The sequence below is a fragment of the Taudactylus pleione genome, unplaced genomic scaffold (assembly GCF_031769625.1).
Source record: "Taudactylus pleione unplaced genomic scaffold, aTauple2 ptg000306l, whole genome shotgun sequence".
Taxonomy (NCBI): Eukaryota; Metazoa; Chordata; class Amphibia; order Anura; family Myobatrachidae; genus Taudactylus; species Taudactylus pleione.
In genome coordinates, this window is record NW_028284707.1 from 1,435,876 (window position 1) to 1,453,068 (window position 17,193).

The following is a 17,193-nucleotide window of genomic DNA, read 5'->3' on the forward strand; positions in this document are numbered from 1 at the left end:
TCTGTAGTGCAAACAATACTACGGGCTCGGAAACCATCCTCTGCAAGGATATACCATCGAGTGTGGCATACTTTCTTCCAGTGGTGTCGACCGAGAGGTTATGCCCCTCGGGAGTTCCGTCTGTCTAGAGTGTTAGCCTTCCTGCAGGCGGGACTGGACCATGGGCTTCGCCTTGAGTCTCTGAAGGTGCAGGTGTCTGCCCTGTCCGTCTGGTTCCATCGTAGGATTGCTTCAATCCCTGATGTGCGCACCTTTATGCAAGGTGTTCTCAGAATTCAGCCACCTTTTGTTCCACCGGTGGCGTCTTGGGATTTAGCTGTGGTCCTGAGGGCTCTCCAGGGACCGCCGTTTGAACCACTGGGCTCAGTGGACCTCAAATGGCTGACAGCTAAAACAATTTTCCTTCTGGCCATTGCTTCGGCCAGACGTGTTTCTGACTTAGGGGCTCTCTCCTGTAGACCCCCTTTTCTCATTTTTCATAGGAACAGGGCGGTGCTGCGCACTCGTCCTGGTTTCCTTCCTAAAGTTGTCTCAAGTTTTCACATCAATGAGGAAATCGTTGTGCCGGCTTTTAACTCACCTGATCTTTCAGTGGGTGAGGCCACTTTTGGACGTTGTGCGGGCCTTGAGGATTTATGTTGACCGCACTTCTTCGTTTAGGAAGTCGGATGCCTTGTTTGTCCTCTATGGCTTCCGTAAAAAGGGTTGGCCTGCTTCAAAGCAGACTTTGGCAGGCTGGATTCGTATGGCCATTTCAGAAGCTTATCTTCATGAAGGCCTTCCGGTTCCTTCCTCTGTGAGGGCTCATTCCACTAGGTCTGTGGGTCCTTCGTGGGCTGCTCGACGTGGTGCCTCTGCAGTCCAGATCTGCAAGGCTGCCACATGGTCCTCGGTCCATACCTTTGTGAGGTATTACGCATTTGACACCTTTGCTTCTCAGGATGCTTCCTTCGGGTGGCGGATTCTCCTTTCAGTACAGGAGCGTCCCCACCCTTAAAGGATACTGCTTTGGGACATCCCCAAGGTATCCTGTGGATACCCTATGGACCCTGAAGTAGAAAATATGAGATATGGTAAGACCTTACCTTTGTTATCTCTATTTCTACGAAGTCCATAGGGTTCCACAGGACTCCCGCCCTGTCGCACCTGTACTGCAGATGGGCTTTGCTATGGTCACCGGTTTTTCCGTCTCCCTCTGGTGAGAATGTGATTCTTGTGTGTGTCCAGATCTTTTTTCTCTCTCTTCCTTCTCCTCCTCCGGCCTATGGCTTGGTACATAACTGAAATGCCTTGGCTTGGGGGCGGGGTATAGGAGGGGGACCCTAGTGCATCCTGGGAGGCTGAAAGCTTTAACTCTATGGTGCCCGATACCTGACGTCATCACCTATACCCCAAGGTATCCTGTGGAACCCTATGGACTTCGTAGAAATAGAGATAACAAAGGTAAGGTCTTACCATATCTCATATTATTTGCACCCCTTGCTTTGCAACATGGTTTAGTCCAAGTTCTGTTCACAGCAGCGATGTTAATTGATGGTTCAAACCATCAATGGTTTGATGTCAAAGGTTTCATGCCATCAATATTGTCACGAAATCAGCTGGTTCCCAGATGCTTCAATCTGAAACCAATGGCCGCGATTAATGGTTACGCTGGCACTCGCGGTTATTCACTCAATATCAACTGCCACCACCAAGGAATTGGAAATCGTAGCCTTTGGTTCTACGATCACACCGTCCGTAATATTCACCAATGATATCACACATATACAGTATATGTAACGTGTAACTTACGGATCCCAGGCTATGAGTCCATGCATGAACATGAAAGGACATAGATATTTATCTGCATGGTCAGGCTGGCTTCAAAGTAGAGGTCGTAAAACCTAATTTTACCCAAGAGCCCCTCTGCAGTACAGACTGGGTCACCTCTAGAGCAAAGTACCTGGCATCCATTTTGATACATGTCACAGTACCATTTTACACACTGAACACACACAGGTTACAATACAGTTGCTTTATACATACAAAGTTCATGAAATATAAGTTCTGGTGATTACTTCTGGGCCTAATCGCTATAAATATGAAGAAAGAAATGGCACCATCGATGGCCCTCTTCATGGGCCATCCCTACTTTTGCAGTAGTTGTGTATGGATGTCTACTTCTAGAGTGCCGATCACAAGGTATCTGGGACATGTGATGTCGGCAGTCACAGACTGCCGACATCACAGCCTGACCCTTTCAAAGTAGAGGAAATTATTTCCTTTTACTGTCTCGGAGACTGATGAAATTGGTGGAGGAGGCTAGTCATCATGGAAAAACCCTCCTGCACTTGCCCCCCATGCGACCATGCTAGGCAATTGGTTAAATGTTTTCTAAAACTAATATATAGTTACTCTAACAGGAACTAATGAGATTTTTTTTTTTCTACAACCACCTACAGATCATTGACACTGAAATTAACCCATACGTGGACCAATGGGAAAAGGACGAACAGTTTCCCGCTCACCACGTCTTCAAGATCCTGGGACGTGCCGGGATGTTGGGAGTGAGCAAACCGACCGGTAGGAGATTTTATAGAGGCAAAATGAATGTTGTTCAGTAGCTTAGTTTTGCCAGTTTGTCATTAATCAACTATAAGTAACTCTGTTAAGCCCAGGGTACACCAGTGTTGGAGACCTATCCAGTCTTCCAGGTAGGGAAGCCAATCTCGTGATTGAGATTGGCGGGATCCTTCAATCCCAGGATTTTCCGAAATTAAGCTGCGGCAGGCTGCTCATCTTTCTTCCGCCCGGGCAGTGCTAAGCACTAGTTCCGTCGGCTTAGACGCTGCCCCCAGGCCTCCTGCGGCTGTGTTGTGTGTGACGTCATAGGGATCACACTACACAGCCCACCCCTTATACAGCAACACACGCCCGCACTGTGAAGTCTGCTGTGGACAGCCGGCTATTGTTAAGCGGAGGCTGAGTGCTGACACACTCATTCACTGGCTGCTGTGAGAGGACCCCGGTGGGAGTCAGTGCCTGACAGTACAATGGGCTGGCCCTGCACTCTGCAAAACTTGCTGAAGCGAGTGATCGTGTGACAGAAAGTGTCGCACAGCCTGAGTTCTTCAACTACATCCCAGGCATCCCGGGATTGCAAAAATGTGGTGTGATTGTCTTCCCTACCTCCAGAGATTTCTCCCTATTACCCAAAAACGAGATGAAAAGGAATAGAGTGTATACCGAGTTCACGGATCCGTTCCAAGCTGCTGTTTATTGTCAGACTAATGATATGGAACAAATTGCCAGAGGTCCTGCCCCTTCATCAGGCGCTATTAATTATATGATACACAAACTTTATCTAGGTATTACTCCCAGTCAGGGCCGGTGCAAGGTGTCTGGGCGTCCTAAGCAACATTTTACCCACCGCCCCTGCTCCCTCCCAATACATACTATGCCACATATTAGTGATGCTAATTTCTAATATGCCACACAGAAAAGCCCCAAAAATCATACTGTCTCATAACACTGCCCCCAATTCATAATATGTTATGTTCCACAATACATATGCCACACATTTGTGCCCCCCAATACATATGCCACACATTTGTGCCCCAAATACATAATATGCCACACATGTGCCCCCCAATACATATGCCACACAGCTGTGCACCAAAGTTATTGTATGCCACATAGCCATGAATTATGCCAAACAATGCCCCTAGTACATATGCCACACATGTGCCCTAAATTCTATGTATGCCATACATCTGTACCCCCAATACATTATAACACATCCACGCCCCAATATATTTATGCCACAGATCTGTGCTCCAATATATGTCGGTACCCATTACCACCCACATACACACAAACACACACTCACCCTGCTGCACCCCCTGCTCATTAAACCCCCACACACATTCACTAACCATGTCACTACTCTATTAAATCAACCCCCCACAGACAAAAAAACCAACCTGTCTGGGATTGAAGTAGACGTTTTTTTTTTTTTTTTATTGGTCTCAGCGGTGCCCTCCAGTGGCCGCTGCCCCTAAGGCCTATTTCACATTTGCCGGTTTTGGCTGTCCGGCCAAAAAACAGGCAGTAGCCGGATGTTTTTAAACTACTGGGAATGCGCAGCAGCAGTAACTGCTACACATGCCGACTGGTGTGTTTGAAAGGAAACATTGTTTCCTTTACACCACTGGCGTGCAGGGACGGACACGGCATGGCAGCCGTCCTGCACAGTGGATATTCCCGGCTGTAACACGGCGACCGTGCCGTGCCAGTGACGTGTGAAAGAAGGCACCTGTTTTCAGCCGCCACTATTTTTCACACCCGGCAAAAAAACGGCAAGTGTGAAATAGGCCTAATGGTAGCTCCGACCCTGCTCCCAGTTAAGTGGTATCACATGATCTTTTGAAAACCAATCACAAGTGTACATTTTAAAAGGAATCGCACAGTTTAACAAATGCAATTTCAAATCATATATGACCATGTAGCCTGGATTCACCTCTGAAGCTGATCGATGCGTTCCTCATTGCTCGCGCATAGGTTATATTGTTTTTGGGGATTATTTTAGTATGAAGTTTTTGCTAATTTCATTTGTGCATGTTAAGGAAGATTTCACCTCCTGTATGGAAAATTAATGTCATCAAACCTAATGGTGAAGGGGTTTTTCACAATCAACACAAATGTTTCAAAACTTTCCATATGCTTATGATCTTTTTGGGTGTAAGTGTCTCTTATGTACTCCTGACGTGACCGTAGCGCGACTGGTACAGGTGCAAACCTAGGTGCTTCTTCCAGTGCCTGTGGCTCAGCAATTGGTGGTAAATAAGCTATATTTTTTGTGTCTTTGGAGTGTTTTTTGTTTTATTTTTACCAGTGTCTTTTATATGTTGTTTTTTTTTTTTTTTTTAATTGATTTCATATGCGTCCATCAACCCATCTATGATTAGAATCAAACAAATGTTTAGCTAGATGGGAATCCTATTTACTGGGGCATTAATGGGTCCTGGTCTATCATGTTTAAGGTGAGATTTATCAAACCTTCTAAAGAAGACAACTGGAAGTGTTACCCTTAGCAACCAATCAGATCCTAGCTATCATTTTATAGAATGTACCAGATAAATTATAGCTACAATCTGATTGGTTGTATTCACAGTGGTATAAATCTGACATTTTTGGGCACCTATGCATAATGTACTGCCCTTGGATAAGAAAAAAAAGGGGATGTAGTTCATATCCCGGCTGTCGGGATGCTTGTGCTCTGAATACTGGCACCGGAATTAACATAGTTCTACAGCCGCAATGTATTTTGGTACTGTATATTATAGGAGCAGAACCCTGAGGTGGAAGGGAACTATATACACCTTGTGGGTCTTCTATGGAGCTTGAAGCTTTTCTTTAAAATGTCTTATTTTCATTGATGGAACGACTTCACAACATTGTTAAAAGACCCTTTTCAGTTATTTCTATTTATCACTTTAATGTTCCGTTGCTTTATAAACATTTAGAAACCATTAGACCATATATTCTTTTTTCTAATCAGTTTGGCACATGGATATAAAAGTGTCACTTATCCAATGATTCAGTGCAGTTACGCGAATCAGTTTGTCGCATCACATTGCAACTAAGACGCATTTTCAGACACACAAGGCGCTCGGTGCAAGCAGAGTCGTGCGGGATCTTGCGCACCGTGAAGGGCTGTTTGGCGGAACTACAGCGTTACTGTTTTATCCTGAGCACAAGGTACATATAACAGTAGCTTTATAAACAGGCCAGGAAAGAGGAAAACAGAACGGATTATACTCGTGTTACTGTAGTCATCGTCTGCATGTTTGTTTTTCTATTACAGTTTTCCCTCCCAAAATAAATATATGTTGATTGCAGATGAGAAACTTAACAGGTGTTTCCTATTTGTACAGTGTCATTTCCACAGCTCCCTGTGAGGCCCATCACCTATCCCTCCGTAGTGATATATATTACTGTACGGTTCTGGATTTTCTGTGACACTGACACACAGTCCACGTCTGATGCTCCTTTTTGGAACAGATTAGATCCAATGTTCATGGTTTCATTTATTTTCACTTTCTTTGCGGCTTGAGAAACCTTTTCAGCTGCTGTTATTACAGGTAACTGTGTAACGAGTCTCCAGCTACTGATGTCAGCCCCTCGCCAAACACATTAGGCTCACAAATCCAGTTACATCCCACAGCCCAGCTGCTCGCAATTGGCACAATGCTGACAAAGCTAAGCGTGCACAAAGATTACACACCAAAGAGGATTACACAGAGCACAATATTATAAGGAGAAGACTAAACCGGCTCCCACTCACTCACATAAACCACACTCGTATTACACACACACACATATACATAGACACACACATGCGCATACACTCACACACCCAAACCACACTCGTATTACACACACACGCATATACATAGACACACACACGCGCATACACTCACACACACAAACCACACTCATATTACACACACACACACATATATACATATATACACACGCACACACATATATACATATACACACGCTAATACACTCACTCACACACACAAACCACACTTATTTTGTACACACACACCTGACCCCCCCCAATACACACACACGTATTATTGTTTTGTGTGTTCACATACATATATCTGTATACTTCTATAACTATGTAATGCTATGACTTTACTTTAATAAAGAAAATAAAGGAGAGATATGGTCTTGCCTGATCCTTTAAATGATTCCTCAAATGCTAGAATGTGATGGATGTAACGTCCACTTTTACTTGTCCCATTTTAAAGCATTTCTCATGATGTGTTTATTACTATGTGAAAGGTGAAAAAAAGAAAAGCATAAACAAGGTCTCAAAGTGCACCCCTCCCTCCTCACTGCACCTCTCCCTCCTTACTGCACCCCTCTCTCCTCACTGCACCCCTCTCTCCTCACTGCACCCCTCTCTCCTCACTGCACCCCTCTCTCCACACTGCACCCCTCCCTCCACACTGCACCCCTCCCTGCGCGTCACACCCCTACACCCTTCCTCACTGCACCCCTCCACACTGCACCCTTCCCTCCACACTGCACACTTCACTACACACTTCACTGCTCCCTTCCCTGCACATCGCACCCCTCCCTCTTCACTGCACCTTTCCCTACGTGTCACACAGCTCCACTTCACCCTTCCCTCCTCACTGCACCCTTTTGCACTGCACCATTCCCTGCGCATCACACCCCTCCACACTGCATCCTTCCCTCTGCACTGCACACTTCACTGCACACTTCACTGCTCCATTCCCTGCACACCGCACCGTTCCCTGCACATCACACCCCTCTAAACTGCACCCTTCCCTCCACACCCAACACTTCATTGCTCCCTTCCCTCCACACTGCACCCTTCCCTGCACATTGCACCCCTCCACACTTCCTTCCACACCAGAACCTTCACTTCTCCCTTCCCTGCACACCGCACCTCTCTACAATTCACCCTTCCCTCCACACCGCTCACTTCACCGCACCTCTCCACACTGCACACTTCACTGCTCCCTTCCCTGCACACTGCACCCCTCCAAACTGCACCCTTACCTCCACACAGCTCACTTCACTGCTTTCTCCCTGCATGCCGCTCCTCTCCACACTGCTCCCTTCACTTCACACCGCACCGCTCCACACTGCTCCCTTCACTTCACACCGCACCGCTCCACACTGCTCCCTTCCCTGAACACCGCACCGCTCCACACTGCATCCTTCCCTCCACACCGGGCACTTCACCACTTCCCTGCACACTTCACTGCTCCCTTCCCTGCACACCGCACCCTTCCCTGCACATCGCACCCCTCCAAACTGCACCCTTCCCTCCAAACCAGACACTTCATGGCACCCTTCCCTCCACACTGCACCCTTCCCTCCACACCGTAACCTTCACTTCTTCCTTCCCTGCACACCACACCTCTCCACAATGCTTACTTCACTGCTCCCTTCCCTGTACACCGCACCTCTCCACACTGCACACATCACTGCTCCCTTCCCTGTACACCGCACCTCTCCACACTCCACACATCACTGCTCCCTTCCCTGCACACTGCACACTACACTGCTCCCTTACCTGCACACTGCACCCCTCCACACTGCTCCCTCCTGCACCCTGCACCTCTCCACACTGCTCCCTTCCCTGCACACTGCAGCCCTCTGCACTGCTCCCTTCTTTGCACACGGCAGCTCTCCACACTGCACACTTCAACGCTCCCTTCTCTGCACACCACACCCTTCCCTGCACATCGCACCCCTCCAAACTGCACCCTTCCCTCCACACTGGACACTTCATCGCACCCTTCCCTGCTCCCTTCCCTGCACACTGCACCCTTCCCTGCACATCGCACCCTTCCCTCCACACCGTAACCTTCACTTCTTCCTTCCCTGCAGACCACTCCACAATGCTTACTTCACCGCACCCTTTCCTGCACACCACACCTCTCCACACTTACACTTTACTGCTAGCTTCCCTGCACACTGCACCTAACTCCAAACTGCTCCCTTCCCTGCACATTGCACCACTGCACACTTCACTGCTCCCTTCCCTGCACACCGTACCTATCTCCACACTGCTTCCTCCCTGCACACTGCACCTCTCCACACTGCTCCCTTCCCTGCACACTGCACCCCTCTGCACTGCTCCCTTCTTTGCAAACTGCAGCTCTCCACACTGCACACTTCACTGCTCGCTTCCCTGCACACTGCACCTCTCCACACTGCTCCCTTCCCTGCACACCGCACCTCTCTACACTGCTCCCTTCCCTGCACACCGCACCTCTCTACACTGCTCCCTTCCCTGCACACCGCACCTCTCTACACTGCTCCCTTCCCTGCACACCGCACCTCTCTACAATGCTCCCTTCCCTGCACACCGCACCTCTCTACACTGCTCCCTTCCCTGCGCACTGCTCCCTTACCTGCACACCGCACCTCTCTACACTGCTCTTCCCTGCACACCACACACTTCCCTGTACACCGCACCCTCCACACTGCACACTTAACTGCTCCCTTCCCTGCAGGCTGCACACACTGGGAGTGACTAGTTAAGGGGCTTTTGCTCAGTGCGGTCACTGGTTACTATTGACAGACGGCCTCTAGCAACAGGAGCAGGTGATATTTAAATTAACAACAAATAAAGAGGTACAAAAATAAACAATTGCACATTTTGTCAAACAGTTAAAAACATGATAAATGTCCAAATAACAGTATTTATATGTTTTGTTTGGTGGTTTCTTAATATTAAAATTGTCTGCAATGATTCCTCTGAAATCAAAAAAACTTCTTGTAGCTGATATTTAAAAATCTCCTTATACCCATGGATGCATACGTTACAGATCTGAGAGAGACCGCTAATCAGCTGCACACAAGCATTGGAAGAAAAGCGCTCTATGATACAATTGTTATCTGCAGAGAAGGCAGTATGGTGACTCACTTGCCGCGTGCCAGTTGCAGGGCTTCTATAAAAACCTCTGGAAAATGCTCGTGTGCTATAGACTGCATCTCTTTATCTGCACCATTTTCAGATATGTCTTTGTTGACTGGGAAATTGCTCCTTTACTTTTTATCAAGTAACAGTGATTGAAGAATAGCACAGGGTGTTTCACTCGCTATTGGCGCCAAAGTTTTTCTTCTAACTTTGAAAGTAATTTAGTGAAATGTGTCACAGACTTACCTTGGCCTATGAGAAGCATGAAGAAGTTATAACAAGTGTTCGCCTTTAGCATCCAGGCCAGCTGATCACACATGCGCGAAGTGAAGGTCAGCTGTTCACCACCCTAGTCAGCAGCGCTGTCCACAATACAGATAGGGGAGCAGTGATGTTTGCCAGCATTTGGGGTGGCATTTCGCGTGGTTGCCTATTTGAATTTGCCGCTGCAGCCCCGCCCCTGGAGCCGCCACTGCTAGTCAGTAGGTATTGCTGCTTCTGACAGTGGTGGTGTGTACTGAGGCGTCCACATTCATCGTGTCTGTGTGTTACGTGCCGATAGGAACCTTTATCGACTCAGTTTTTCAGTACGTCTGGACTATAAATACGCGTCGTTCAGAGGTGTACCGGTTCATATCAGCACGTAACACACAGACACGAGGTGGGGCTGTGTCTAATTTCACACAATTATGTCAATTACTTTAAAATTTATGAGAAAAACTGTGGGGCCAATAGCGAGTGAAACACCCTGTACAATAACTTAAATCGATCAGTCCCTATTCTAGGGGGCTGTCTATGTCCTGACTGCTGCAAGGTGTGTCCTGCTCACCCATGAATCAGGAATGTTTTTAGGAGAAGGGAGAGGCATCACCCATTAGATGTGAGACGCTCGAATGTGACTTGACCACGCCCCCTATTTAGAGGTCTCCCTTCTCCCAATTGATAAGCCTTTAATATAAGATATGCTATCAATTACACAGCAGAGCCAGACTTTTTTTTTTCTCTCTCTTTAACTAGCATAACTAGAATTGATAGGCTGTATGCTCATGAATATTAAATGAGGCCACAAAATGGCTACCTCCTTTGTTGGTTACAAGAGGTCTTTAATAACTGTGCGCCATTAAAAACTAAAAAACGAAATTTCCCCACTGGTACTGATTACCGGTGGGGAGTGGAGGTGGGCGTGGAGGTTTCACAACAACAAAGAATAATAATAATGGCAGAGAGAGAATGGCAAATTATTAGTCCCCTACAGTATTTCAATTGATGTGTCCTCTTACAGCTATTGTTTGGTGTTTTTTCATAGATTGGGGGAGGGCATATTGTGCTCTGTCTCCTCCATACTGGCCCAAATACATGTCGTGATCAGACAATGGGGCAGATGTACTTAGCCTTGGAGGGAGATAAAGTACCAACCAATCAGCTCCTAACTGTCATTTTTCAAACACCTGGCAGTTAGGAGCTGATTGTCTGGTACTTTATCTCCATTCACTTTATCTCTCTCCAAGGCTTAGTACATCTACCCGAATGAACCGTACACAGAAATTTTTAAGATGGTGAAAACTGACACAAATGCCCATAATAAAATATATTTTAAATTTCAAGTGCAGATTCTGTTATGAAAACTGAAGTATAGAATCAGGCTTTTATGGTGTTGGAATGGTGCATAAATGCCACCACAAGAGCCACAAAGTATTTATTTGTGGTGTGTGTAAATTAAAAATAAAAAAAGTACATAGAGTTCAATCTGACAATCTTGTTAACTATTTTGTTCAAATCGTGTAGTGTGTACGCACTACCGGATGACCAGGTGTCTGGGAGTTCAAGGGAAATCGGGACAACCATCACGTCGTCAGCACAGCGTCTAATGCAGTTGTCAGGTCACTTTTTTACCTTTTACCCCAAAATATATTTAGATACGCCGACGTTACCCCCTTGATTTGAAAGGAAGGAAATCCTATAGTAGTGCCCCCATATAATGCCCCTGTAGTAGTGCCCCCATATAATGCCCCTGTAGTAGTGCCCCCATATAATGCCCCTGTAGTGCCGCTTGTAAAAAAAAACCAAAACACTTACCTTAATCCCCGCTCCTGTATCCGCCACCGTCCTGTCCGCCCGGCTGCTCCTCGGAACTATGGGAGAGACGTCATGACGTCTCTCCCATAGTGCGCATGGAGAGAGCCGGAAGCTGGAGTTCAAAAGAGAACTCCAGCCTCCGGCTAACGCGGCGCTGCAGGGAAGGAGCCGGGTGCCCGCTGGTAGTAACATCTCAGCGGGCGTCCGGCTTAGAGCCTCCCTACGGCACAGCCGGGCATGCATATGAATCATTCTATATTATAGAATGATTCATATACATGCCCGGCTGTCCATCCATTACCCCCAGGAATTTAATTTTTACCCCATGTGGGGTAATTTACCCCTGTTCCCCGACCACTGGTCTACTATGCCCTTCTTTAATCTATTAACTGACCTATTTGCTTTGTTGCAAACTATTTCATGGTAGAGATTTTGGTTTGTTAATGATTTCATTGTTGCAAAGTATTTCACAGTCATCCTGTAATGAGAGAAATATGTTCTCTGTTTGCCTCACACTATCCGGCCTGATGTTTTTGGCTGGTGAACGAGCTCATCTTTTCTTTGTTTGTACCTGCTCCGTTCTGCTGTCAGTGTGTACTGTAGAACCCTTTATAGTCCGCACATTTTGATAAAAGGAAGCATCTGTTGGCTATGTAATAAATGCACAGCATGTCTGTCACTCCTCTTCCAAACCGCAGTCATTATCATTTATTAAAATAAATAAATCGGTCAAATAAATGTAATCCCCTGTCACTGTGCATGAGGTGCAGGGTTAGGTTGTGTGCCTCCTCTCTGATGCTTTCTTCTGCCCTGCCTAGCTCGGGGGTTTGGACAATAAGTGACTAAGGGGGGGATTTCTCAAACCTTCTAATGAGTACAGGTGGAGAAGTTGCCTATAGCAACCGATCACCTTCTAGCCTGCCTATCATTTAATTGAATGTACTTAAAAATTGGGCAACTTCTTAACTTGATCTCCTGGTACATCTCTCCCTAAGGCTCAAGTTATGCAGCAAAGGCTTTTACAGTCTTACACGGGTGTTGTTACATGGTGACACAAGCTGGGGGCCAGACCATCTCTATTCCAAAATATATTCTCTTTATTCCAACCTCTCCTCCAGCTCATATGGTGATTAAAGATATGATGTATGTGGTTCCTGCTACCCTCCTGCACAATCTTGAGTTGCAATATACATTCCAGCTCAATCTCCTGCTCCTCCTGCATAGTCTTAAAACACAGATGATGACACTGTTAGAATGAAAATGCTTATTAAGCCGCCGATTAGCTCACGTCTGTTTTATTGGATGACAGGCCCTAGGTATACACCTTCCTGACATATAGCACTGACACCAAGACGATACTAGCAGCTACCTCTCCCCTGTGCTCTGCAGATCTCCACATAGGCCCGCACGCAGTCTGCTGCTCTTTGCTCACTTCTAGGAGGGCAATAAACTGATGCTTTCACCTTCGCTCGCCCACACCTAGGAGGCCAGCAACACACAGCTTTTCTTCATAGCTCTGACTCTATTTGCACCCCCCCCCCCCCCACACACACATATGGGTCTCTGGCTAGCAGGATTGGCAGCTCATTGCCATTGCCGTACAGCTTCCCATTTGTCACTCCTCAGCGCTAATTTTTATCAGGGTGCAACCTCGCAATGCAGGCTCTAACACCTGTTCCATGCCTTGCTGCCCTTCCCCCTCTCAGTGCTCACACACTTCAGCCAGAACTTGGCTGGTTGGGGGCTCCTCCCCCTCTGTTATTCTTATTTCAACTTAAATTCAAGTTGGCCATGCTATCGGATATATGTGGCCACATAATAATGATGGAGCGCTAGGCTGCCACATACTCCATTCCAAGCAGTCATTCCTAGGCACTCGCATCAGCGCTATGCAGAGAAATGGTGAACAGAAGATAAAGTCCAACATTGGACACATTTGTCCCAATCAGAACAGTGTTGCCCAAATCAGGACTGTGCTGTCTAAAGCGGCCCATACACGGGGCGATTTTACACATGATAGGCACGATTTCGATCGATCGCAACGATCAGTCGTGCATATCGTGTGCGGTTTGGCATGCTGTACGACGGCGATGTGCGTCCCCGCCGTCTTACATCGGCATCGTAGATCTTATGGAAAAACCATAAGATTTGCGATCCATCATGCTGTTAAATAGGTAAATGAAGCATCTTGTAAGGTACATTGTTTACCATTCACAGCAGCATGCGATGTATCGGGCTGAATTTGAAAACCTACCGAGGTGTCGTACGTTTTCAAATCGCCCCGTGTATGGCCGGCATAACTCACATATGGGAGGTATTCTCTTGCTTTGCACCTATAAGGTGGATTAACTTTGTCTTGCAACACACCACTTCTGAATGCCCTAAACAGTCCCATTTACTTGGGCACTTTAGGACAACTGGCCTAGTCCTGCCCAAAGAATTAGCATGCTTTTTTTTCTGTCAATGTACTGCTCTAATGCATGAACTTAATTTCTATACCCAGAAATGACTCTGCCTGCAGCATCCAACCCTGGCCCAGTGGTTAAGACTTTTGTAGACTACACGGATGATCACACAGAGGCCGATGATGGATTCCTACCAAACACCCAATATTGTTATTGTATTCATTACTATTATCATCGTTCTATAGGATAATTATTGGCCATCACGCTTGGTTTGCTGTCACGCACATTGCGATCTTGCACCAGCTGCCCCGAATCTCCTGCGATGTCGCAGCGCGTGTGGACAGCTTTAGTTAATGAGCCCTCACCTATATATGTGGATGATCGAATACAAAAAAAAATTCTATTAAATCCCATTAAATTGAGTAGTAATTATCCTGCTGACGTGTCATGGAATTAACTCATTTGCATCTCACTCACTTAAAGGGCACAGCACATAGTTTTGGTAGCAGATTAATGTACTGGTGACTGAGCTAATTACTCGTATCTTGTCTTTACAACAATGAAAAGGAAAAGGTTACCTTCTGCAAACATGAAACGATTCTTCAAAAAAGAATCCCCCTTTATACATTTTTAATGCCATAAACAAAGTTTTGCAGATGCTGCAGTTCGCCAGCAATTAAATATAGCACACAGCTCATTTGTTTTTCTTTATAAAAAGTTAAAGATTACAGAGAAAAATGTACGTTGCCTTTATGGGAAAGACCATCTTTGTACCATTTGCAAATAGACATGTCACGTATGTATTTGCTGAGTTTATTAAAATGAGATTGTACATCTTACATGTTTACAAACAAAAGTTTAAAAATGAGGAGCTGCTTTAGCTTAATGTTATAATGCTTTCAAGTGGGTATGTAGTCAGGATGCCGGTGGTGGAAATGCCGACCGCCGGTTTCCCAACTGTCAAATCCTGGCATGGGACTAATGATAGGCGTCCAAATCCCGACGCCTATCATTATCCACCCGCCTAAATCCCGACACCCAGCATACCGTACAAAGGTAAGTCGGATGTCAGGACCTCTTAGCCACGAAAGGGGGGGGGGGGTGTTGGGTTTAGGGACTCCCGAGGGGACTTACGGTCAGGCACCCACCTGGGAGGGTTAGGGCTAGGAGAAGGGGGGGTTAAGGTTAGCCCCCCCCGGGGAAGTTAGGGTTAGGCATCCCCCTCCCCCGTGAGGCTTAAGTGCGGGGAGGGGAGGGGGTAGGTTTAGGCACCCATGGGAGGAGGTTAGGGTTAGGCACTAGAGGGGGAAGGTTAGGGTTAGGCACCCCTAAGGGAGGGCTAGGATTAGGGGGGAGGAAAGGGGTAAGGATAGCCTACTTACCTCCTCTGTCGGGATCTTCACCCATCGGGCTGCCGGCCTGACATCCTTAGTGATAAATGCACTGTGATGGCTGCGTGTCCCCCATGTGCTGTACATTTTACCCTCGGATTGTTCAGAAAGAACGCTCACCCCTGGGGATGTAGTTTTCATCCCAGCTGTCGGGATACCGGTTCTGGAATCCTGACACCTGTCAGCATCCCGACCGCCGGCATCCTGATGATAATATCCAGGGGTTAGGGGGAGGGATAGGGTAGGGGGCTAGGGTTAGGCACTAGGGGGAGGGTTAAGGTTAGATACTAGGGGGAGAGGGTTAGTTTTAGGCTGCGGAGGGAGGTTAGGTTTAGGCATTGGGGGGGGGGTTAGGATGCCAGCGTCGGGATTCTGACCCCAGGGATCCCGAGCACCAACATCCCATACCCAACCCCTACCCCTGGACTGTCATAAAATAATTAGAATAAGACCACCAGGGAACAGGTACGAAAAATAACATCCAGAGGCCAAAATTCAGAGTGTAATTAAATGCATGAAGTTGGAAAAAAAGAAGAAAAACTTGGCCAACTTAGAGAAATGTAGAAAAGGCCGCTCACATTCATAGTATAACAGAAGCTTAAGGTGCCCATCCACTAGAACACAGGCAAAAGACTGCACGACTAGGACATTGTAATTGTGCAGTGGTTTGTCAGTCTGTGATGTGTCTTCGCTGAACGAGCAGTCCTTCAGTGCTGGCACAATCAATCATCATGTAAACTTGACCAGCATGTTTGCACGATGATAGATGTCTAAAAGACCAATTTTTTAAACAATCTGCAAACGATTTTCAAATGATGATCAAACGATATCGTTATCGTTCAATCGCTCATTTTAATCGTCTAGTGGATAAGGCACCTTTACCCCTGGGCAGTACTGTGTGTCTGTGGATGTATTTGAATTAATATTTCACCAATCGATACACTGATTACATGTTTATATGTCCTCTAGGAATTATAAAATAGGCTTTTTTTTTTATAGTTTTCTCTCTAAACCTAAATTACCAGACTGGAATTGTCAACATGCACATAGACTTCTCCATGTATTCAACGAAAACCAGTCTGACTGCATGGAGCTGTCCCCATTGCTTATTTTGTGTGATTTACTGCAGTCATTTTGCATGGGTGGGAAAACTGCCTGTGTAGCATAACCCTCCGCCCTTGTCATCACTCTTCTCTTAGCTCCCCACCGTCACTCCGGTTATCTGCGGATTCCAGAATGTAAAACATGAGCCACATATGAATCTGCAACGTCCTACTAATCCTTCTCTAAGGTGGGCGGCAGCGCGCGCATTCATGTGAAGCTTCCGTGCTTCATACACCAGGAAACCGAGAGGCTAAAAGCTCTATACACTTCGGAGTTTCATCTTTTTGATGCTATGGTAAAATAAAAGGGCACTAACTTTATATTGTTATTAATTTGATGCTGGGAATTGTTTGCAAGCAGTTGATCTCACTATTGACCCATGGCAAAAGCTTAAGCAAAGAGAATTAAACTTTTTTCCCCCGGAAAACGGCATAATCTATAAATCATTCATATATGCACGGTATCAGTGCATTAGTTTGTTTAGGTACAAAACATGTTAATAATTCATCAGTGTCAGCGGCTGTGACAGTGTAACGTAGCGTTTAGCATGCAGATACACACGCAGTCGCACATAGAATATAGGCATGCTGCATATCATTTTAATCAGAAGCTGCTTGTGCGTACTGTTTGCAGCTCTTTGCGAATAAGACGCATTTGAAGGTAAAAAGAAAAGTCGCACGTAAAGACGTTTGGCGCTACCGAGTTACGCAACGCATTGGCGTGCCTAGAAGGAAGTAAGATGCATGTGGACACGTCTGCG

The 17,193-nt window shown here is 46.4% G+C and overlaps 1 protein-coding gene across 2 annotated transcripts in view; it reads left to right on the top strand.

Moving 5' to 3' along the window:
* LOC148511434 (putative acyl-CoA dehydrogenase 6) overlaps positions 1 to 17,193 on the top strand; it is a 115,950-nt gene that overhangs the window by 37,121 nt on the left and 61,636 nt on the right. For both annotated transcript variants that reach the window (XM_088442223.1, XM_088442224.1), the window contains exon 3: positions 2,442 to 2,562. In XM_088442223.1, the coding sequence (XP_088298349.1) occupies positions 2,442 to 2,562 (121 nt within the window). The remainder of the gene's footprint in view (positions 1 to 2,441; positions 2,563 to 17,193) is intronic.